The following is a 25,030-nucleotide window of genomic DNA, read 5'->3' as shown; positions in this document are numbered from 1 at the left end:
CTGGCTGACATCCGGGGCAATGGAGGCGGGCGTCATATCCGGGGTGGGCGGGGCTTATTTCCGGGTTGCGGTGACGTTGTTTCCGGCGGTTGAGCAGTGGCTGAAGGGACGGCGACGCTTGCAGCTCCTATCATGGTAGGTGGTTAAAGCGGGAGCGCCCGGGCACCGGCGGCGGAGAGGCTCTTTAGGGCGGCGGCGTCCATTTTCTCAGTCGGTTGGTGGAGGGGTCGCGGGCCTTTTGTTCCCCTCTGCCGCCGGCCCGAGCACGTGTTGCGGTCGCTCCCCTGCCGGTGGACGGCCCCCGGGGGTGGCGGGCGTTGTTCAGGCGGAGAGGGCGGTGTTGGAATTGGCTTGATTCGAGGGGAATCGAAGTCGGGGGCAAGAGCCCAGGCCGGAGGACGGCCGTCGTCTTTTGCCGGAATCCGAGCCTGAAGCAAGGAGGCTGGCCTGAGGGGCGGACAAACGGCGTCGCAGAAAGTTCCAGCACTTTGTGGGTGCGCACGCGCGGCCCATTCTCCTCACCACTCCAAGCTTCATTCTGCAAAATGCGAATGAATTGGATCCGAATCCAGCGCAGCTGCATTCTTGCAGCGCCGATTTGGTCACCAAGTGACTTCCCGGGATCTTATCAGTACAGGGATATGGTTCTCGAGGCACATGGCATACTTTATTAGCAGACACACATAATGTAAGCTGGCAAACTGCATGCTGACACAGGATAGACAGCAACGAAACAGCCCAACCAGCCCCCGCTGAAGCCTGAGGTTACGCTGCAACTGTATACAATAGTTAGGCCACAGCTAGGGTACTGCATACAGTTCTGACCATTGCAGAAATTACTAGGGAGGGGCAAGAGATTTACTAGGATGCTATCATGACTAGACAGTTTTAACAATGAGGAACGATTGGATGGGTTGGCATTGCTTTCTTTGACGCAGGAGGCCCGGGGTGAATTTACTCTAAGTCGATGAAATGGTTCTAGGTGCAGTGATTTGGAAGGACCGAAATCCTTGAACGCCGGGGTCAATCACCAGGATATTAGATTTAAAATAATAGGGTGGCACAGTGGTTAGCATTGCTGCCTCACGGTGTCGAGGGTCCCAGGTTTGATTCTGGTTCGCTGCCCATGTGGAGTTTGCACATTCTCCCCGTGTTTGCGTGGGTAGGTGGATTGGCCATGCTAAATTGCCCCTTAATTGGAAAACACTCTTTAAAAATTTTAAAATAGATTTTAAATAATTAGCTGAAGGATTCAAAGGGAATTGAGCCAATATTTTGCCCAGAAAGTGGTGGAGGGCTGGAACCTACTTGAAATTTTGGTAGAGGCAGAAACCACCATCACATTTTTAAAAAGACTACTTTGTGGAAGGGAGATGGGCCAAATGACCTCGTGATGTAAATCATCTGTGTTTCTTAATATTGATGGAAGCATTAGAGCAGGTGTCCAAATGTGCAGTGAAAGATGTAGATTTTAAATTGAGCCCCAGAAGGAGGGAATGAGCTTGGGGCTGAAGCTATGACTGCTGGAGCAAAGGAAATCCAGCATGTACAAGAGGCCAGGTTCTAGGTCTGGATGCTATTACTAGAAGAGGGAAGAGTGAGGCGATTTGAACAGAAGGATGGTATTAGTGGATTAGGAATCAATGTAGGTCAGTAAGCACAGCAGCAAATGATGGCAGGACTTGTTATATGTTAGGGTACAGGAAGCAGAGTTTTAGGTGAGTGCAAGTCTATGAAGTGTGCTAACCAGAACATTGGTATGGTTAAGTCTAGAGGTAATAAAAGCAAAAATGAGAGTTGATGCAGTGCTTATAGGATAGAAAATAATTGCAGTGACTGCTTTTCTGTTTACTGCTGTATTCTAACTGTTAGGGAAACTGCTGTGGTACTGAGCGTGCGCTTTGAAGAGTAGAGCATCCCAAGGAACTTCGTAGGAGCGTTATCAAACAACATTTGATGCTGAGCAATAGGAGGGGGTTCCAAAGCTTGGTGACTGAAGTCCTGGTTGGTAGTAGTGAAGTCATTAAAATCGATCCGGCTCTGGGTCGCTTTCTCTCCCTGTGATTGCTTGGGTTTCGCCCCCACAACCCAAAGATGTGCAAGGTACGTGGATTGAACACGCTAAATTGTCCCTTAATTGGAAAAAATGAATTGGGTACTCTAATTGGGTTGTGGGGGCAAAACCCACGCCAACACGGGGAGAATGTGCAAGCTTCACACGGACAGTGACCCAGAGCCGGGTTCGAACCTGGGACCTCGGCGCCGTGAGACTGCAGTGCTACCACTGCGCCACTGTGCTGCCCCACCATGAAACCATTGTTGATCGTCATAAAAATTCATCTGGTTCGCTAATGTCCTTTTAGGGAAAGAGATCTGCCATCCTTACCTGGTTTGGCCTACATGTGACTCCAGATCCACACTATTTTCCCTCTTGGTTCGAGGGAAAATAGGGTCGGGCAACAAATGCTGGCCTGGCCTGTGACGCTTAAAGGAAAAAAGGCTCCCTGTATCTCAATCTGATGCACACTCATTTAGTATTCAAGCAAATACAGGTGGTTCAACAGTTAAATACAGTAACGTTTAGAATTTCGGATAAATAGAAAGTAAATGCTGTGTTGCTGGCAATTTGTCACATTTGAAATTCCTTGTTTTATCATTCATTCAATTGCAACATTCATTTGAAGGTTAATTTTTATTTGATAGGCTTCCCTTTCATTTGCTCCTGTGAACATCTTCAAAGCTGGTGCTGATGAGGAAAAAGCTGAGACAGCCCGCCTGGTAAGCAATAATTCCCTGTTCTTCAAGAGGTCCAAATATTTTGTTTTTGAAACATTCAGTCTGGAAAACATTTAAATCAAAATTGTGGTGGCAGTGGACAGATGTGATGAGCTGAAAATACCAGTAGGGGTCAGAATTAAATTTTGTATTGTTTTACCAGTAATCATCGGCATTTTATGTCTGATTAATTGAAGTTTGGATTCAATTGATGATTATTGCAGACATAGATCTTGGTATAATCTTTGAACTAATTTCATTTCCTGTAATGAAGTTAATGTTCAGAGGCATAATCACTTTGTGTTCCACTAGTTCAGTCCAATCAATGATACCTGTTAAATTTTTATGCGCATGTAATCTTAAAGGGACAGCTTGTGAGCAGTCTGTGTGGTTCCTTCATGAATTACTGCACCGTCGCACAACTTAGAAGTGTCATTGCTTGTCACTGCTTCCTCACGTTGCCGAGGACCTGGGTTCAATCCCGGCTCCAGGTCTCTGTCTGTGTGGAGTTGCACATTTGTCCCATGTCTGTGTTGGTCTCATCCCCAGAACCCAAAGATATGGCAGGGAGGTGGGTGGTCACATTAAATTGCCCCTTAATGGGGTGGAAAAATAATTAGGCACTTTAAATTAAAAGAAGTATCATTTCTCAAAGGTCAATGTGGTAAGTAGTTTAGGGAGATTTCTGTTTGGTTCAAAGTACTTGATGATAACTAGATAAAAATCTACAAAGTAGTCTATTTTAAAGTAATGCATGCATCCGAGTGAGTAGATTAGGCCACTCAATCCTGAGCCTGCTCTGCCATTTTACAAGATCATGGCTGATCTTGTAATTCTACTCCACATTTCCACCTACCTCCGGTAATCTTTCAACCCCCTTGCTTCTCAAGCATCTTTATCTACCTCTGCTATAAAATATTCAAAGACTCTGCTTTCACCGTCTGTTGAGGAGGTCCAAAGGTTCATGATTCTTGAGAGAAAACAAATTCTCCTATCTCTGTTTTAAATGGGCAACCACTTATTTTGAAACAGTGACCTCTTTTTCCAGATCTTCCGACAAGAGGAACCATCCTTCCACATCTACCCTGATCCTTCAGTATCTTGAATGTTTCAATCAAGTCTCTTCTAAACCTTGTGCTTCTTAATTTGGTGCATGGCTCCTCGTAATGACTGTGCAGAACCATGTTCCTTGCCCGGTCCATGTTGTACCTACATGGACAATGATCACTAGACTCTTTCCTCCCACACAAGTTAGTCCAGATGTCCTGAACCCCTTGCACCAGGCAAGCTGCAGAGAACAGTGTCAATCTCCCTCACTGTCTGCTGCTACAACTACAATACTTCATTCTTCTCCCACTAGAATGACTTCTTGTACCACAGTGCCACAGCCAATTGGCTCATCCACCCTGCAGCCCCCACTCTTAACCAAACAGAAGCCCAACCTGTTGGACAGTTGCAAAGACTGCTCCCTGGCCGCCCTTATCTGCCTCGCTCACAGTTGCACCCTCCTATCCCTGACCATTGACCAAATCAGAAGAGCTGATCCTAAGAAGTATGACTGCCTCCCTCGTACAAAGAATCCAAGTAACCTTCCCCTTCCCTGATGCCTGCAGGTTAGCCTCTAGCTCAGTGATTCTGAGCCGAAGCTCCTCAAATTGGAAAAGCTTAACTGCAAACATTTTTGCCTGGTTCAGAATGGCTTGCAGGAGGTTCCATGTGCTGCAGCCATGACACATCACCTGGCCTGCCGTCCTTAAATTATTTAAAATTGTTTGATTGTTAATTACTTTATATATTTTATCAACATTAACACCAGCCCGTGTACTATTTTAAAACCGTAGTAATAAATCAACCTTAAGCTAGTTTCTTCCCCTGTAGTAAAGTAAGAACCTATTCTTCAAGGATGAAAAAGTTAGAACAGTAGACCAGTACCCACCTAATTCCCTCACTCATTCAACTCTCAGAACTCCTGTGCTAGGTCACACTGAGAGGCCTGTATTTCTATGCAATGAAATTGAAGACTTAACCCCACAGTGCAAAAGAACCAGTTTAAGCTAATTTCCTTAATTAACTACAACTGCTATCCAGTGGGAAGCTTGTATCTGCTTCCTTAAGCCTAGATGAAATTTACAACAACCAATAAATTTCAGTTAGATATAAAACGTTAAATACAAACAAAATTAGATTCATAGAAGGAAATTAAGTTCCCCTGTTAGGATCCCAAACAAGGGGCAATATGGTGACGCAGAGATGAGCACTGCTGCCTCACGGCGCTGAGGACCCATTTTGATCCCGGGTCACTGTCCATGTGGAGTTTGCACAATTTCCCCGTGTCTGCATGGATCTCGCCTCAATATTCTATTAGCTAGCTATCTTTAAACAAATAAATGGTTCTCAATTTGTCTTAGTTGAACACTTCACTTTGCCACACCTTAATAACTGCTCTAACATTCATACCATCTTAACCCAGATTTTAATGATATTACTGCAAAAAGTATAATTTCTTACATTCATCGCAACCCTCTCCCAACTCCCAGCATTATTGCTCAGTGTTGCACTCCATTACAACTAGGTTTTCCAAACTTAATTGGAACCCTGGACGTCTTCCTTCTCTTTGTTAGGCTCTTTCATCGATCAATGTCTGCCACATGCATTATTTAATGGCTTGTGGAAATTAAAGGGACTGGCTTGAGAGCTGGTTCATTGTTGCCTGAATACAGGAAATGAAACCATTGCCAATTTCTCTTATTGCATAGTGAAGTTTAATTATAGTTTTGTGTTGGATAAAACTATTTCAGCATGATGCATATATGATTTATTTCAGTCTTCTTTTGTCGGTGCCATTGCAGTTGGAGATTTGGTTAAAAGTACTTTGGGTCCAAAAGGCATGGTAAGTAGCAAATTCTCGAAGTTTACACGGTTTAATGTAAATTGAGTTGTGTGCACTTTCCGATGAGTTTAGAAGCTTATTAAGATTTTTTGTCATATCTTTTAATTTTAACATTGTAAACTAATAGGAAAGAAAATTCTGTGGGTGTTGCATATTTAAAGTGGTTTTTTTATTACAACCATACTCTTAAGGAATTATTCCTGTTACAGGACAAAATACTGCTGAGTGGAGGAAGAGATTCTTTTGTGACTGTGACCAATGATGGAGCAACAATCCTTAAAGCTATTGGTGTTGATAACCCAGCGGCTAGAATTTTGGTTGGTAAGTTAATAGCTGCTTTTCCTTGTAACTTCCTCTGAGTGATCGTCACTGATGGACTGCCACTCCAGAGGGACTTTTCTTTATTGTAATTGCAACGCCACTGTTCTTTGAAAACTCCCTCCCTCAGGTCGGGAAAGATAGCAGTAGCAAAGTACGCTCCTGACTGCAGTACCGTGGTGTAAATGTAGCACAGCAACAGGAGACATGTCCCCCTTTTTACGGCACCAGCTGCTACAGTTTGGGGTGGGGGGGTGTAAACTGTGCAGGGCTCCACCTGGGTCTTTAAAATAGTTACTGTTATATTAGAAGCTTTGTTGTTTTTTTTCTTCGAACTCCCCCAGAGGGTAAAACTGTGGAATCATCCAAAGTTAGATATTTAAATTGCTTTGTCAGGTAGTTCCCAGCTCAGCACAACTGTCCAGGTGAAGGTAGCCCTTCTGGACAATCGTCAGGGCAACCCTTACCTGAGAAGTTCCAACGGGGAATACCTTGCGCGTTATTGGGGTAACGCCCCCATCCCAAAAGAACGCTGGAGAACCAGGAAGTTATGACCTAATATGAACACCAGTCTTGTACACAAAATTCAAATGAGCCCCAAAAGTACATTGCTAGAGTAAAAACTAGAATTGGGAAAGGCCTATTAAGTAATGTATCAGTTCTGTTGGCCTCCGACTTAATTTGTCTATGGGTGGAAATGAGAATTATGCTGAGTTGAATGATTGTTCAGTCTAGCCATTATGCTGTAGCTTTCCAACATACTGGCATATAAACATTTCAAGCTCAGTGGATGTGTTGCTGCAGGGAATTTTCTCAATAGGTAGGGCATAAGCGAGAGCACCCATGGCAGTTAGCCGCATTTTGGCAAGAAAATAAAATGTGCACATTTGCCAAGGCAACATTGGCATACTGTATTAAAACTTACATAAATTTAAGTTGAATATGTTTTATTCCGCTTGGATTGAATCCTTTTTTGGGTTGGCACTTGACAGACCAATGGTTTTGGATAGAGAAGGGTATAATGGAGAAGGAAAAGCAGCTATTGGCTGAGCAACATTCCGAGTTGGAGAGTTTTAAATAAAGGAAATAGTTTCCCGCTTGGATCACTGTCTGTGCTGAGTCTGCACATTCTCCCCATGTCTGTGTGGGCTTCCTCCGGGTGCTCGCAGTTTCTTCCCACAATCCCGAAAGACGTGCTTATTAGGTAAATTGGACATTCTGAATTCTCCCTCTGTGTACCCTGATAGGGTTGTGAAGAAGGCCTATGGTGTGTTGGCCTTTATTGGTAGAGGGATTGAGTTCCGGAGCCATGAGGTCATGTTGCAGTTGTACAAAACTCTAGTACGGCCGCATTTGGAGTATTGCGTACAGTTCTGGTCGCCTCATTATAGGAAGGACGTGGAAGCTTTGGAACGGGTGCAGAGGAGATTTACCAGGATGTTGCCTGGTATGGAGGGAAAATCTTATGAGGAAAGGCTGATGGACTTGAGGTTGTTTTCGTTAGAGAGAAGAAGGTTAAGAGGTGACTTAATAGAGGCATACAAAATGATCAGAGGGTTAGATAGGGTGGACAGTGAGAGCCTTCTCCCGCGGATGGGGGTGGCTAGCACGAGGGGACATAGCCTTAAATTGAGGGGTAATAGATGTAGGACAGAGGTCAGAGGTGGGTTTTTTACGCAAAGAGTGGTGAGGCCGTGGAATGCCCTACCTGCAACAGTAGTGAACTCGCCAACATTGAGGGCATTTAAAAGTTTATTGGATAAGCATATGGATGATAAGGGCATAGTGTAGGTTAGATGGCCTTTAGGTTTTTTTTCCATGTCGGTGCAACATCGAGGGCCGAAGGGCCTGTACTGCGCTGTATCGTTCTATGTTCTATGTACCCTAACAGGCATCAGTGTGGCGACTAAGGGATTTTCACAGTAACTTCATCGCAATGTTAATGTAAATCTACTTGTGACAATAATGATTATTATTATTGCTAATTAAGTCTTCTTAAAAACAGAGCTGTCCAAGGTACAAGATGAAGAAGTTGGAGATGGAACAACATCTGTGACAGTGTTAGCAGCTGAGCTCTTGAGAGTAAGTGGAATGCTTTCAGTGTTTTTTTTCTTTAAAAAAAATTTTTTTAAGAGTACCCAATTCATTTTTTCCAATTAAGGGGCAATTTAGCCTGTCCAATCCACCTAGCCTGCACATTTTTGGGTAGTGGGGGCGAAACCCACGCAAACATGGGGAGAATGTACAAACTTCTCGCGAACAGTGACCCAGAGCCGGTATCGAACCTGGGACCTCAGCACCGTGAGGCTGCAGTGCTAACCCACTGCCACCGTGCTGCCCATGGAATGTTTTCAGTTAGTGCAATTGCAAAATCCTTTTGCACCCTCAACACTTGGATTTTGCCGACACTTGTGGCACTTCTTTGAATGAAAATGTTTCCAGATTCTAATTGATTTTTTTAAATGATGAAAGGCAACAACTTGCAGTTACATGTTGCTTTTGTGCATGTCTAAAGTATTTTACAATTGTGTGGAAAGGGATACAGTGGAAACTAAAAACCAGGAGCATGGAGACCATCAGTTGGGATGGAGGGAATATAACAAAAATTTCCAGACCACAAGAAGTGTTGGATAAGTAGAAAAACATGGCTTGATTCTTTCTTGTTGTTATGGTCCGCTACCAGCTTCATGCAATGCTATCTGATGTTTTATGACCAATGTTTTAAAACTGATTGCCAAACAGAATTTAGAGCCGTGTGCCTTTACACAGTGTACTTTTATGTCCTATCATTACTTTCCTAGAACTTTAATCAACATGCCATGCATATTTTATAGAGGATGGAATTGTTGAATATAGAAGGCAGGTGAAAGACAGCAGTGACATACCAACAAGCTTATTATTTGTAATTTTGATTTATTGCCTTGTTGCTCTGGGCAAATTAGAAACCGTATTAAGGAGTCTCCAACAAGGAGATGAGAATATAGAGACAATATTTCCAAGTTTTTTGAGGGAATGGAAAGATTTGACATACAAGTTGGTCGTTGGAAAGCATGGCAGCGTCGAGAATGCATTTTTGAGGAAAAGAATGATGATGGGTATGATGACTGGAAGACTTTAGAAATATTGGATTCTAAGTATTGGGAAATTTAAGGAGTAAAAGCCTGGGGTTAGTGTGTTTCACTGCAGTGGTTATTTTTCTTTTAAAAATAATTCTGTTTTGCAGGGCCTGGGTGGGAAGTCCCTGGGGATTTCATGTGCTTTGCAGCCTGCAGAGATCATTTGTTTTTCAGTTTATGTAAAATGGGGTTATTGCTGGGTGGAGCCAAGGAATGTAGGGAGATGTTTTGAAAAGCTTTAGAGAGGCAGCTAGTTTTTGGAGAAATCTTTGGAGAGAAAAGTTGCATTCTGATCTGCCTGATGCTGACTCCACAGTTCTCCCACAGTAAGATAGAATAAGAGCTGTATGTTTCGTTTTTTGTTTATTGGGTAATTGAGTAGTAGTGTTTAAATGGGGTAATTGTAAGCTGTTCTTTTTGGTGTGAAATTTAAAAAGTTAACATATTTGTTTTAAAAAACCAAGCCCAATAACCAGGCATAATAGATGGTGCTTGATGTCACCATTATTCAGGTGAGGAGGTTGGCTGTGAGAAGCTGGGACTGGAACACACAATGGAACAAGTAATGGGTTGATTTCATGGATCTGATAAGTGAACTGCGATGTGATGAAACAGTAACTGCAAAGAATGGGGAACTGAAGTTAGAGAAATGAAGGACACAGTATTCAAGTTTCAGAAGTTAAAATGAGGTGGTTTTAAAAGTCCTAAGATTTTTGCATGGCCATTGTTATCTGAGGAGTGCTGGATGTCTGATAAGTGAATGGTGTTTCTGCTCTCAGACAATCTTGACATTAAGCATTTTTACGAGGAAGAGGAGATGACCGAATGAAAGCTGTTGGAGAACATGAAGCTGAGCCAGATGATGAGGTTTAAGTTATCACCTTGTTTCAGTGACAGGGCTCTTATTTGTGAACCTATTTTCCAACATACTCTATGTACAGAATATACTCTATGTACAGAATACTGCATTGTTGAAGGTGGCATTTTTTCGGATGAACTAAATAAGCTCTATTCTCAGTTCAGGTGGATATAAAAGATCATGTGGCAGGTTTTCTTTGAAGAGCTGGGAGTTATGGTCAACATTAGTTCTGAGACCAACATGATTATATCAGTCTTTTGTATCACTGTTATTTTTGGATCTCGCACTCAACCACTTTGGGAGTATGCTGACAATGGTGGTATTGCCTGTCTGTTGGGAAATTTTTCAGTAAGAATGATACTGCGTATGAGCTGAATGTGTTAAACTTGGATTCAGTAGAACAGAAGAGACATTTGGTGAAATGTCAGATAATCCAATGGAAGTGGCACTGCACATGGCATTTAATTTCCTTCCAATGAAGCATCCTTAAGGTGAATTTTCATGCCTAATTTTTAATGACAACAGTTTGTTTAAATTGCTTTCAAATATTATTTTTTTATTGCCAGTCTTAGTATTTAAGCATTTAATTAATGGACCATTCACTACTACTGAAGAATTTTCTGCTTCCTAATAAATAGTCCAATCGGTTATTTGATTAAAATGTTACTGTAATATGCTTGGTTGGGTGTCAATAAAGTTTGGTACTAAACTATTTATTTCTGAGTTAAATTTCCTTTTTTTCTTTTTAGGAAGCAGAATTACTTATTGCTAAAAAGCTTCATCCTCAGACAATTATTGCAGGCTGGAGGAAAGCAACCCAAGCAGCAAGGGAAGCTTTGAAAAAAGCTGCAGTGGATCATGGGTGAGATCATTTGTTTTAAGACTAGTGTATGAAAAGTCAAGGGATCTTCCTTATCAAATCACACACTTTCATTCTGACTCAAAACATTGGTGAATGTTGTGAAGCAAAATCTTAGTTTCTGTTAGCCACATTTTCCCAGTTTAAAGATTTTGGAAATCCATTGATAACTACTTAGATCCATTTTACTGGATCAAAACATGTTTTGAATTATATACTTGATTTCAGATGTACACATGCTAGAAGGAATTGCAAGTAGTTCAGATTTTCTGTATAACAAAATTTTATTTTTATCAACAGCCAATATCTAACAGAAATTTATAGCCTGTCGTGCTTGTTAGATATGAGACACTTGCCGTTACTTCTCCAGTTATATAGAGAAGACAGCAGCAGACTTACATGATTGCATTTTTTTAGGGAATATCTCATTCTTTATTCTTCTCTTCTATTGTAAAAGCAATAACAATTGACGTCCAACATGTCATTTGTCTTGGATAAGCTTCAATTCAGCTAGTCCACAAATACTGATATTTTTTTTAATGATTGGGGAATAATTACTATATAACATTTGCTACGAGTCTTCGTATTTTGGGTTTGGGTATGGAAATACACACTGACTTGCTAACTATAAAAACTGAACTGGTTGAAGTTTGCCCATTGCTTCGCTTGTCCTTCATCATTAGGACTTTCATTTAGATTGCATAGTTGCGTCGTTGAAAGAGATGAACTGAGCTTGGTGGTGCAAATAGCAAATTTGAGTGCTTGTACAATTGTGTTATCCTGCAATTATAGAAGTTCTTGATCTCCCCCTGACTCATTTTATTATCAGGGATGATGAAACAAAATTCCATGAAGACCTGATGAATATTGCCAGGACCACGCTCTCTTCCAAGCTGCTGACTCATCACAAAAATCACTTTTCTAGTCTGGCAGTAGAAGCTGTCGTCAGACTGAAAGGTTCTGGCAACCTTGAAGCTATTCATGTGATTAAGAAACTTGGAGGGAGCTTGATTGATTCGTACCTGGATGAAGGTAATGTATTTCAAAATTCATGAAAAAATGTTACTATCTGGATAAGCCTCTAGCAGATGGACTTTGGGTTCTCTCTTGAATGATTAAGTGATGAGTTTGAAATAATACTAGTATGACATTAAAAATGGCTTTGAGTGGAGCACTGGGTCTCTCTTTACAAGGAGAATTTACTTTTATACATAACAGACATGTTTTGGGGGGGGAGGGGTGTTAGAGGAATTTGGTAGGTTCTCAAGGTATAAATTGAATATGGATGAGGTCTTTGCGATCCGGGGAGGGGGGGGCTGCTTTCGGTATTTGGGTATCCAGGTGGTGGGTTAGTGGGACCAGCTGCATAAGTGACTCTAGGTCAGTTGGTAGAAAAGATGAGGGGGGGTTTTCGGAGGTGGGATACGCTCCCGTTGTCATTGGTGGGGCGGGTACAGACTGAAATTTTTTATCCCCAAGGCGTTCTTTTAAAAAGTAAATGCGGTGATCTTGGGATCTATTTGGCGTGGGTAAAAATCCGTGGGTGAAGAAGGGTCTTCCGAAATTTAGAAATTATTATTGGGTGGTGAATATTACGATGGTCAGGAAGTGGGTAAGGAGGGGGACGGTGTGGAGGCGGCCTCATGTATAAACATGAGTTTGGGGTACTATTAACGTCACCTCTGCCATTCTCGCCGGCCAGGTACTCCACAAGCCTGGTAATAGTGGCAGCCCTGAGGGTATGGGGACTGGCATATGGGGATGGAGTGGGCGCCGATATGTGTTAATCACCATTTCACTCCAGGGGGGCTAGGTGGGGGGTTTCGGAGATTGCAGCGGGAAGGGATCAAGAGATTTGGAGATCTTTTTATTGGTGAGGGCTTCCTGAGCTTGGAGGAGGACTTTGAGTTGCCAGGTGGGAATGGGTTCCGCTATCTGCAAGTGAAGGATTTTATGCGGAGGCAGGTTTTGACCTTGCCACACCAGGTGCTATAGGATAAGGTGCTGTCAAGAACAGGAGAGGGATAGGTTTCAGAGATCTACAGGGAACTGATGGAGTGGGAGGGAGTCCCGATAGGGGAGGTGAAGAGAAAGTGGGAAGAAGTGTTGGGTGGGGAATTGGAGGCTGGATTATGGGAGGAGGCCCTAAGGCAAGTCGATGCATCCTCGTTGTGTACAAGTTCAGCCTGATACAATTTAAGGTGCTCCACAGACCGCACATGACGGTGGCCCGGATGAGCAGGTTCTGTGAGGGGGTGAAGGATCAGTATGGGCACTATACAGGGGGTCCTGTGAACCATGTTCATATGTTCTGGGCATATCAGAAGTTATGGGGTTTCTTGCAGGGATTTGCTGCCGTCATGTCAGAATTTTAAATGAGAAGTGGCGTTCTTTGGTGTGTCGGAAGACGTGGGAGCCCAGGGGGTAGGGAGAGGCCGATGGTTTGGCCTTTGCCTCCCTGGTGGCCCGGTGACGGATCTTACAAGGTTGGAGGGACTCGGAGGAACCCCCAAAGTCGGGGGTATGAGTTAGTGACATGGCGGGTTTCTCGGACTCGAGAAAATTTTATTCACCTTGAGGGGATCTTTGCAGGTGTTTTCCCGGAGGTGGCAGCCGTTCATTCACTTCTTTGAGAAAAATTAAGGTGTCAGCACGGGTGGGGGAGCGAGTACGGGCAGGAGAACCGGTGGAAAGGGAGCTGGGGAAGGTGGTCCTGTTTGTAAGTCATGTTGGCTGGGGTATGGTATTGTCTGTATTAGTTATATTTTGTTCTTGTTGAAACCTGATGTTTAAAATTATAAATGTCGTAATAAAATATTTTCTTTTTTAAAAAAAAATGGATTTTAGATTTATCCTGACACAGGTCACTTTTAAAATCGGACATTCTTAGTCAATGATTATACAATATTCTTGAAAATTCTATCTTTCCTAACCTTCCCTCCCAGGCTTTTTAATTTACAGTCATGGTATAAAGCCGCTGTACTTAAATCCAACTCTTCAAGATAATTTTCTGTGAATGTGTGTACTCGCAGCATTTTGTTGCTGAATATTTATTCTTATGTTGCACAAATGAGGGAAATAATAATTTAAACAATTTCTCATTACCTTTCTTTCCAAATCAACAAAATTAAAATTAAATGTGATTTTATTCAGCCAAAATGTTGACATGAGCCATTCATTCTGCTGACCAATACTTGATGGGATAGACTTTTGTCAGCCTTTAACTAATTTTGCAGGGCTGGGCATAAATATGAGTAATTCAGGAGCGTTTGAATTTTTTTTTCTGGAAAATAGTGATGTTCAGTGGAAGAGAATAGTTAGATCTAAGAATAAGATAATATTGCCCTCATCAAGACTGTTCAAATATTTTAAGTGTGTACAATTGTTTACAGGTTTTCTTTTGGATAAGAAAATTGGAGTAAACCAGCCAAAGAAAATTGAAAATGCAAAAATTCTGATAGCAAACACTAGTATGGATACAGATAAAATTAAGGTGGGTGAGAATTGTTTGGCCATTCATTTCTGTGATCTTAATGAAACTGCATGGCTCCAGTAGGCAAGGACAAGTAACTCGAATTACTTTTAATCACATTGAATCTTTTGACAGATATTTGGTTCACGTGTACGAGTAGATTCTACCGCAAAGGTTGCAGAAATTGAACTGGCTGAAAGGGAAAAAATGAAAGAAAAGGTGGAACGAATCCTGAAACATGGCATTAATTGTTTTATCAATAGGTAATCATGGCATTTTAATTTTAAGAACATTGATTTGCAAAATATTCATATAAATGAGCTATTTTTTTTCAATACAGTGTTATATTAAAAACAATATGAATACACTTCAATTTTCATATTTCAGACAGCTCATTTATAATTACCCTGAACAGTTGTTTGGTGCTGCAGGTGTTATGGCCATTGAACATGCTGACTTTTCTGGAATTGAGCGACTTGCACTTGTAACTGGTAAGGCAAAGAAGTAATTCACAAAGCACACTTGCCTTGTAGTTGGGTGGGCAGCATCAGCTTCATTCATTTCAAAAGATTGGTCCCTGCTTTGTGTACACCAGCTCATTTTCGCTTAATTTATTTTCTTTAGCATTTTTTTCCAGGTACTTTAGTCTTCATCTTTTTTCAATCTTTAATTTCATTTGTGTTTTAAAAGCAACATAGTCGATGTGGCAATTTTATGTCTGGTATTTCAGAACATGATGAATTTATTGTCCAAAGCTTAGAAATCTTGCATTTATTTATTAGCCCACAGTTCTCCAAATGCCAGTTAATGTTTTCCAGGATTGTTCTACAGTATTTCCAAACATTTGGCCTGTAATTGCTACATTTATTCCCCTACCTTCCCCGTCTCCTTAAAATTGCCGTGACATCAAGAAACGGCTCGAGTCACCGGACACTGGATACTGCAAAGGCTATGGATCCTGACAGTTTTTGAGCTGCACAGCTTGCCATGTCCCGAGCCATGTTGTTTCAGTACAGCCATAACTCTGTAATATAATATCCAAGGAAGACAGTTGCCTGGGCTTGCTCCAATGTGGCCAATTACTGTCCCATTGGTTAATTCACAATTAGCAAAGTGAAGGCAAGTGTTGTCAGCAGCTCTTGGTCTACAGCAAGCTGCTCATCTGGGGCGTAGCAACCCATTTGTTTGGTTTCTGATCCACCATCTCAAACATTTGCTCCCTACACCTTCAGTAGCACCTTCCAAGTCTACAAATTCAACCACCTGGAAGAATAATGCTAGCAGTCGCATGGGAACACCCCCACCTGCAAGTCTCATGCTATTTAGACTTGCCTCTGAATAAAAATCTTACCCCCCACCCTAACAGGACTGAGGGTGTACCTGCACAACATAGACTGCTGCAGTTTAAGAAAGCGACCCACACACACCTTCTCAATGGTAATTAGGGGTGGACAATAAATGTTGACCATGCCTGATTGACCACCTTCCCTGTCAAATTAGTTAAAAATATTCCCTTTTCACAAGGACCATACATTCCAGCTCTGCAGATGACACGAAGGTCGGTGGATTTGTGGATAGTGCTGAAGGATGTTATAGGATACAGAGGGACATAGATAAGCTGCAGAGCTGGGCTGAGAGGTGGCAGATGGAGTTTAATGTGGAAAAGTGTGAGGTGGTTCACTTTGGAAGGAGCAACAGGAATGCCGAGTACTGGGCTAATGGCAAGATTCTTGGTAGTGTAGATGAACAGAGAGATCTCGGCATCCAGATACATAAATCCCTGAAAGCTGCCACCCAGGTTAATAGGGCTGTTAAGAAGGCATATGGTGTGCTAGCCTTTATCAGTAGGGGGATTGAGTTTCGGAGCCACAAGGTCATGCTGCAGCTGTACAAAACTCTGGTGCGGCCGCTCCTGGAGTACTGCGTGCAGTTCTGGTCACCACATTATAGGAAGGATGTGGAAGCTTTGGAAAGGGTTCAGAGGAGATTTACTAGGATGTTGCCTGGTATGGAGGGAAGGTCTTACGAGGAAAGGCTCAGGGACTTGAGGTTGTTTTCGTTAGAGAGGAGAAGGCTGAGAGGTGACTTAATAGAGACATATAAGATAGTCAGAGGGTTAGATAGGGTGGACAGTGAGAGTCTCTTTCCTCGGATGGTGATGACTAACACGAGGGGACATAGCTTTAAATTGAGGGGTGGTAGATATAGGACAGATGTCAGAGGCAGTTTCTTTACTAGGAGAGTAGTAGGGGCGTGGAACGCCCTGCCTGCAACAGTAGTAAACTCGCCAACTTTAAGGGCATTTAAGTGGTCACTGGATAGACATATGGATGAAAATGGAATAGTGTAGGTCAGATAGGCTTCAGATGGTTTCACAGGTCGGCGCAACATCGAGGGCTGAAGGGCCCGTACTGCGCTGTAATGTTCTATCTATGATCCATGCACCATGAACAGGTCCTTCCTGCCCTGAATTGGTTCTAATAATATAAAACTTGAGTGCTGTAAAGCTGAGGGTCAAGCCAAAATTGTGCTATCTGATTTGATCTGAAAGCAGCTCTTCACTGAGAAGTTTGAGTAAATCCTTCACTTTTGGTGGGAAAGTATCAAAGAGAAAGCCAGGTTTCCAGACTGTAAAATATGCTTAAGTGAAATGGACTGCATTTTGCACACTTTCTAATGCTCAGTAGGCCTTTACAACACAGCCTTAAATATAGACTTTGTGCTGCATTTTTTTGAAACTTGTAAAAATTTGCAAATCGCTGTTGATTGTATAATATTTTATTTGGTTCTATGTAGGTGGTGGGCATTAACTGGTAATTCCACAATGAACAAACTAACGGAGTGTTGGGTTAGAAGCTGCTTGCTCGTAATGAGTAACTAAATAAATGTCTGTAAAGTTTTCTTCCAGTTCTATCATTCACCAACTAACTTTCTGTAGTAAAACATCCTGTTGTATTATTTACACTTTGAAATTATTTAATTTCAGGATTCTTAAAATATGAAAAAAAGTGGCAGCAGGGTTGAGAGTGCAAAATGTGTTTAGATAATCAATGAATGTTGATCTAATAAAGTGAACTTATTGTGAATAATTTTAGGTGGTGAAATTGCTTCCACCTTTGACCATCCTGAATTGGTTAAACTGGGACACTGTAAACTTATTGAAGAAGTCATGATTGGTGAAGATAAGCTACTTCGCTTCTCTGGAGTAGAGCTAGGTAGGTGATTTTGCTCACATTAATACGTCCTTTAATACTCGAGAATTAATGTGTTTGTTTTAATAAATTTAGTACCCAATTTTTTTCCAATTAAGGGGCAATTTAGCGTTGTAAATCCACATACCCTGCACATCTTGTGGGGTGAGATCCACGCAGACGCGGGGCGAATCGGCAAACTCCACACAGCCATATGACCCCGGGTCCTCAGTGCTGTGAGGCAGCAGTGCTCACCACCATGCCACCTGTGATATTTTATTTCTTTAAGGATTCTTGATAAAGTTGTGAATGTACAGTGTATAGTAATTTGAACACATTAACTTACATCACTTGCATCTTTCCACTCATCCTAAAGGTGAGGCATGTACCATTGTTCTTCGAGGAGCTACTCAGCAGATTCTCGATGAGGCTGAACGATCTTTACATGATGCCCTCTGTGTACTTGCTCAGACAGTGAAAGAAACTAGAACTGTTTATGGTGGAGGTATGTGTTTTTTAGTACCTTTAATCAATGGCTTGCTGATCACTCAGAAGTTCAAATTTAGATAAGTGAGTGACTAACCTCTGAAACGGGAGAGTGTAATTTTGCCCACCCTGCATTGTGGGTGGTTTATATGAATCCTACTAGAATCTGACAAACTTTCACACTTTAAAGTGATGTGATTGAAGAAGAGAGTTTTTTGATTTAATGCTGAAATGTTGTTTGAACAAATTTTGTAGCACCCAGTGTATGAATCTGATGAAGTTGATGCTAGTGTGTTGGTGTTCTTTTTAAACTCATTACTGAAATGATACATGGCAAAAAGATAATTTGTGGATATTAAATAATTCCCAGTTCATTAGCCAGTGTATCAAGTAAATTTTGCAACGGGTTTAACATTTTTCTGATACCACTTGGATGGGATTATGTACAAGAGACAATTGTTCCCATATGAGTATATAAACACTGTTTTTTGCATGAAATTGGCGATGCATGTAATCAATTTGTAATTGGCAATAGTGATAATGGTAAATGTTTGTGCTATTTGTCTGATATTAAAACTTCAGGTTAAGTGCTGGGATCTGTATATTGTATGATTCGTGGGATTAGATCTTTATTCAATTATTTTATTTCATAAAACCCATGCACCATTTTTGGTACGTACCTTTACACTCTACACTGTCATCTCCGGGGTTGCCAAAGCATCCATCCTTGGCTTTCTCTTCTAAACGTCCTGCTGACATCACCCAAAAGTGTGGTGCTATATAACTGCAAGTATTTGTCCTGGTCAGCATTTTGGTCTCGACCTTGTGTGCAAATTGGTTGTTCTGTCTGCCAATGCAAAACCGAAGGAACATTTCAAAAATAATTCATTAATTATAAAGTATTTTGGAGATTCCTTAAAACATTGAGGATGCAAGTTTTTTCTGCTGAACTTTATTTTAAAAATATGAAAAGATTATAAGTCAGTTCTGTTTTAGTGGAAAGCTTGAGTTGAATACAAAATTGATGTTGTGACTTGCCTGGATGACTATCTTGAGTGCAGCATAGACCACAGCAAAATGTGAGAGTCAACATCAAGGTGATGGTGACATTCTTCAAGAGTTAACATTTAATTTAATGGTGAATAACAATGTGGAAGCTGACAATTTGAGTTGGCATGTCCTGCACCTGACCCACCAAGACTGTCTCAAATCAGTAGGGCCCTCGAGAAGGGATGCTCAGAAAGATCACCTGTTTGATGGGTGCAATTTTATATGTTCTAGATTTTCGATCATGCAAAACAATATTTACCTTTCTGATAGACTCTTACCTTTCTGCAGGCTGCTCAGAAATGTTAATGGCACAAGCTGTAGCTGAACTTGCTGTTAGAACACCAGGGAAAGAAGCTGTAGCAATGGAGTCATTTGCTAAAGCGCTGGCAATGGTAAGTTTCATTACATGATTGTACCTTACTTTCCCCTTCCCACAGTCCCAGCTTGGCGCCTTCCCTCCTCAATGTAAAGTTAACTTTTATTGCTCTGTTCTATGTGCATAACTATATAATTTTTAAAAATGAACAATTCTGTATACAATAGTTACTTAATTTGACTGTCCTGTGATATTTGTTTCAGCTTTTTAAAATTATTGTTCCATCATGGCAGTTACTAAAGTCTTACTAAATGGAGTTTGCTCTTAACTATAATTACTGAGAGATGATCTTGGCGGCAGTCATCCACTTGGCTCCTTAGTAACTGCAGGTTTCTAAAACTGACAACTTGCAAACAATCATGTTCCAATGAATCGTGTAAGATTTTGCCGGCAGCATGTTTCACCTACGCCAGAAATGGGGTTGGTACCGTTTGACTGTACATATCCATACTGGGTACCATTTGGCCGTACGTATCCATATTGCGTACCATTTGGCCGTACATATCCAAACAAGTTTAATGTTCCTCTTATCCTCCTGAATTTGCTGCTATACAACATGAGCAAAGAAATGGCCTTCTTTAATGGGCAGCTCAATTCTATGCATTTTATATGTTTTACAGCAACTTTTGTTTGGGATGTAAATTTAAAGTACCCAATTCTTTTTTCCAATTAAGAGGCAATTTAGCATGGCCAATTCACCTACCTTGCACCTTTTTGGATTGTGGGGGTGAGACCTACGGAGATGATGGGAGAATATGCAAACTCCACACTGACCGTGATCCGGGCTGGAATTGAAACTGGGTCCTCGGTGCTGTGGTTTTACACGCAACTCTAAATCATATTCTGGGTTGAGATTCATTCTGAAAGGAAAATCACTGAGTTCCAACTTCTGTATTGTACCATATGCTCAAAAATGTAGATGTTAATACTTTTATTTGAATGAACAAAGAAAAATTACAGCACAGGAACAGGCCCGTCGGCACTTCAAGCCTGCACCGATTCAGGTCCTCAATCTAAAACTGTCGCCTATTTTCTAAGGAACTGTATCCCTCTTCTCCCTGCCCAATCATGTATCTGTCTAGATACATCTTAAATGACGCTATCGTGCCCGCCTCTACCACCTCCGCCACCAATACGTTCCAGTCACCCACCACCCTCTGCGTAAAGAACTTTCCACGCATATCTCCCTTAAACTTTTCCCCCCTCACCTTGAACTCGTGACCCCTGGTAATTGAGTCCCCCACTCTGGGGGGGGAAACGCTTCTTGAATGCTTAACATTTATCACCCTTGCCAAGTAAAACGAGAATGTATCTACCGATAAATAATTTATTGGGAAGTTAGTCTCTCAGACAAAACAAATTGTTACGTTAGTAATGTGTTAGCAATAACCGTCCCCATCAGTGGTTCCAGATTGTAGTGTTGGTCTTGATTCTTGTTCTTTCCAACTTGTATATTAGCTATGCATGCTATGAACAACTGATGGCCTGTTCCACAAACTACACCACTGGTGCTGAATTGAACACATCAAATGTGGCAGAGGTACACCAGTTGTGTCCTCACACTATTTTAAGCACATTGCTGTTACGCTGACTCTTCTCGGTGTTAAGTATAATGTCTGACCATGCTTAAGTACACAACCTTCCTGCTGCTAGATTTTCATTATTCTGCAAAAACGGGTCGTATATCTTGCAAATTGTGGGGGGGAAAAATTCAATTTGTTGTACTATTTATAAGATTTACTGTTTCCAACAAAAAAGTTAAATTTGAACCAGTTACACTCAATGGTGCATTTATGCTTTTCTTTCTCTTTGTCGTGTCTCCTCCTCCCCCCCCCCCCCCCCCCCCCCCCAGCTTCCTACTATTATAGCTGATAATGCTGGGTATGACAGTGCAGATTTAGTGGCTCAGTTGCGAGCTGCTCATAGCGAAGGAAAAACAACATATGGATTAGGTAAGCAACCTAATGGAGCATTTTGAGTTTTGTTGAAATGCAGTTAAATTGACTTCAGAGATATTATTTAGAGTTATTTAAAAAGTGTTTTGCTGTAATAAGTAATATGCAATTTCTATTGTTAGACATGACCAATGGCGCTATTGGAGATATGGCAATAATGGGTATTACAGAGAGCTTCCAAGTGAAGAGACAAGTACTGTTGAGTGCAGCAGAAGCAGCTGAAATGATTCTTCGAGTAGATGATATTATTAAAGCAGCACCACGGTAAAGCTTTCATATATACAATATATATACCAGACATTGACTACGAATAATTAAATTTTAAAAATGCTTTCTAAGCACCTGATCTGTTCATTAAACATTCCTGAGTAGGACTCCGTTTTTTTGTGTGTTCACGTGATGCTTTGTTTGCAGCATTGCTGTATTTTGTATTTTATCTGTAAACTCCATACATTCATACATACATACCGTATATACTCGCGTAACATGCGACTTTTGAGCACCTAATTTGAAGCCTAAATTTCGGGGGTCGCATGATACGCGAGGTACAAAAATCGCGGGTGTGAAATGCTGGGCAAGATAAGTCACATAGCATCCAGCTGGCTTTACTAGCGTCGTTCAGCCACTTGCCGTTTCCATTCATAAAAACATGAATGGAAACGTCAAGTGGCTGAACATCTTCCCATCGGAATGCTGTGGTCAAAATCTGAAGAGTAGTATTCTGATGGGAAGAGTGGATTCTGCTGTGAAAGCTGTTCGCGATTCGAACAGCTTTCCAGCTGGCTTTACTAGCGTTGTTCAGCCACTTGCCTTTTCCATTCATAAAAACATGAATGGAAACGTCAAGTGGCTGAACATCTTCCCATCAGAATACTATTCTTCAGATTTTGACCACAGCATTCTGATGGGAAGATGTTCAGCCACTTGACGTTTCCATTCATGTTTTTATGAATGGAAACGGCAAGTGGCTGAACAACGCGAGTAAAGCCAGCTGGAAAGCTGTTCGAATCGCGAACAGCTTTCACAGCAGAATCAACTCTGCAGAAACCCCACACAATGATACCATTTGGAAGTTTTAGTTTCCAAAATTAATTTCCAAAAAAGTCACTCGCATGATACATGAGGTATACCATAAAAGCATGTTTTTGGGCCGAAAATTTAGGGGTCGCATGATACGCGAGATCGAAAGTTACACGAGTATAATATATATATATATATATATATATATATATATATATTACCTGCAATGTGATGGTCGGTATAACCTAATGTCTGTTAGTAATATAGGTGATCTCTCTTTCAGGAAACGTGTACCTGATCACCATCCTTGCTAAGTCATGAACACCAATAATGAGAACATTTGGACTCGTGTCAACAGTGAACACGGGACATCACCAAATAGAACTAAAATAGAAAATTTGTATTAATAAAATTGTAGTACATTTAAGTAAATGTCTTGGTTCAGTTTGACTACATGATATTTCTTGTAGATGAGGCTTTTGAAGATGAAGCTGTATTCAGGTTGTCTTTATTAAAGTTTTGTCATCACAAGTTCTTATGCTTTTTACTTTGAATCTTGAACCACCTGTATTTTCCTGTAAGAACAACGAAACCCACCATAAATTCATAATACACCAGGAGAGATTTCCATAAATCTTTGAAGCTGTAAGTGTAGGCAGAACATGTCACTAAGATGAATGGGATTCTAATTTTATACGTGGGGTCATTGAATATAAACAATAGATGTTTTATTATGCATAGTCTTAGTTACGCCATTGTCACATATTCTATGTAGCTGTGGACATCCTCTGGAGGAAGAATGATACAGCAATGAAAAGATTTGCTGGAATTATACCAGAAATGAAAGGGTTTAACAATGGTTAAAAAGTGATCAAAACTGGTCAGAAAATTATCCCCTTGGAACAAAAATTATTAGCTGCTGTCAGAAGTTAAGATTTTAAACAGTTAATTATTAATTGGTAATTCAGTAACGGTAAACTCAGATTAATACAAAGGGGAAGTTCATGCAGGTTGTTAAATATGGAATATTTTACTATAGATAGCTTCAGGCTGAGGATACACCGCAACATAACAGATAATTGGATCCATATGTGCAAAGGAAGAGTAGACGGCTATGTTAAGTGAGATGCATACAAAGCCCCAATTAAGGAGTTGTAACGACCAAATAGATGTGACTGCTTCTGTGCTGTAAATCCTTTAGCTTTTGAACTTGTGTTTTACTATTTAGTGAATATTTTTGGTGTGACATATTTTGATATTAAGCAGACTTTCGAAGTGCTGGGACATTTGCCATTCATTACTGCAGAGTGAAACCCGAGAGGGTGAAACAAGCAGCTTTCTCGTTTCAAACTCTTAGTCTGTCAGGTTCTTGAAGTAATATTTTGTTCTTTCTGTGCTATTTTTAAAATGAATTTGGGGGTATGGATTCTCAGGGTGTGTTAACATTAGAAGTTTAATAATCTTTATGGTGACAAGTAGGCTGACATTAACACTGCAATGAAGTGACTGAAAAGCCCCTAGTCGCTACATTCCGTACTAGTGTAAAGTAGCTTTTATATAAACTGATCTCCAGTTTGAACAACTAATTCTGGTATTCGCACTTGAAGATTGTGTACAAATTATTGGAAGTGCTAAAAATCTGAAATAACAGAAAACATTAGAAATACTCAGCAAGCAACATTTGTGAAAAGAGAACCTAGTCGTGTCAATGCCTTTTTTGTCAAAAGTTAGATGTAACAATTTTTTATAAATATGGGTGGGGGAGAACTGAACAAAGGGAATAAATAATGGAAAGCAATAAGAGATTGAAATAGAACAAATAAAAAACGTGTAAATGAGAATAGAATTACAGCAAAATCTGTCATTCAAAAATGGGGTAGAGGTTCACAATCTGCAATTAATGACGGGTGACCCAACAGATCCAGGTCATACTTGTAGATTAATCTAAGATGTTCCACACAGCGGTCATCCAATCTGCTTTTGGTCTCCCCCAAAGTAGAGGGGATGACATGCAGTGAATACAGTATACTAAACAAAACAAATTCCTACTTCACCGAGAAGTGTTTGGGGGCCACTGATAATGGGAAGAGGTAAAAGAGCAGATATTGCATCTGCTGCACTTGTGTGAGAAAGGATGGGGGGGGGGGGGGGCGAAGAGAATTGAGGAATAAACCACAGTTTTGAAGAGAGATTAATTCCTTTGGAATGCAGATAGGAGATGTGTGTGGTGGAAGCTTCCACCTTTACTGGAATGGAATGACCAGTTAAGAAACAGCTGCTAGCGGAAGTACTGATAGGAAAGCACGTTGTCTGAACAGATACAATGGTGACAAATTCCTTCCAACAAATTGAGTCAGTGGGCTTACTTAGATGGTAGTAGCCTATTCCCAGAAATGAAGACAATTGTTGAGAAAGGAAATAATGGTGGAGCCTGTGAAGAGAGAAAGAGAATGGTGGAAACTGGAGACAACAGTGGCATTTTCCAATTTAAGTCGAGAGAAAACAGCACCAGCAGTCTTCAATGTGCCACAAAATGAGTGAACTGAGGACTGGAACTCCCACACAAAGACAGGCCTAGGTAGGGTCCACACCACAACCATAGCAGCACTTTTTATGTGGAGTCAGGAGATGCTCAATGTGAAAGCAAGTTCAGCCAGGCAGAG

The 25,030-nt window shown here is 41.1% G+C and overlaps 1 protein-coding gene across 1 annotated transcript; it reads left to right on the top strand.

The window, feature by feature from the left end:
* Nucleotides 1–47: 47 nt before the first annotated feature.
* Nucleotides 48–22,898, top strand: cct2 (chaperonin containing TCP1, subunit 2 (beta)). Its single transcript, XM_038780440.1, has 16 exons — nt 48–135; nt 2,704–2,778; nt 5,600–5,665; nt 5,875–5,986; nt 7,989–8,065; nt 10,708–10,820; nt 11,647–11,849; nt 14,210–14,310; nt 14,425–14,552; nt 14,677–14,780; nt 17,385–17,504; nt 17,857–17,985; nt 19,305–19,408; nt 21,245–21,344; nt 21,470–21,611; nt 22,651–22,898. The coding sequence occupies exons 1-16, from the start codon at nt 133–135 to the stop codon at nt 22,679–22,681; spliced, it is 1,608 nt and encodes a 535-aa protein (XP_038636368.1). The 5' UTR covers nt 48–132; the 3' UTR covers nt 22,682–22,898.
* Nucleotides 22,899–25,030: the final 2,132 nt, after the last annotated feature.

The sequence above is a fragment of the Scyliorhinus canicula genome, chromosome 20 (genome assembly GCF_902713615.1).
Source record: "Scyliorhinus canicula chromosome 20, sScyCan1.1, whole genome shotgun sequence".
Classification (NCBI taxonomy): Eukaryota; Metazoa; Chordata; class Chondrichthyes; order Carcharhiniformes; family Scyliorhinidae; genus Scyliorhinus; species Scyliorhinus canicula.
Note: the sequence above shows the minus strand (reverse complement) of the source record. Positions and strands in the feature narration are given on the sequence as shown.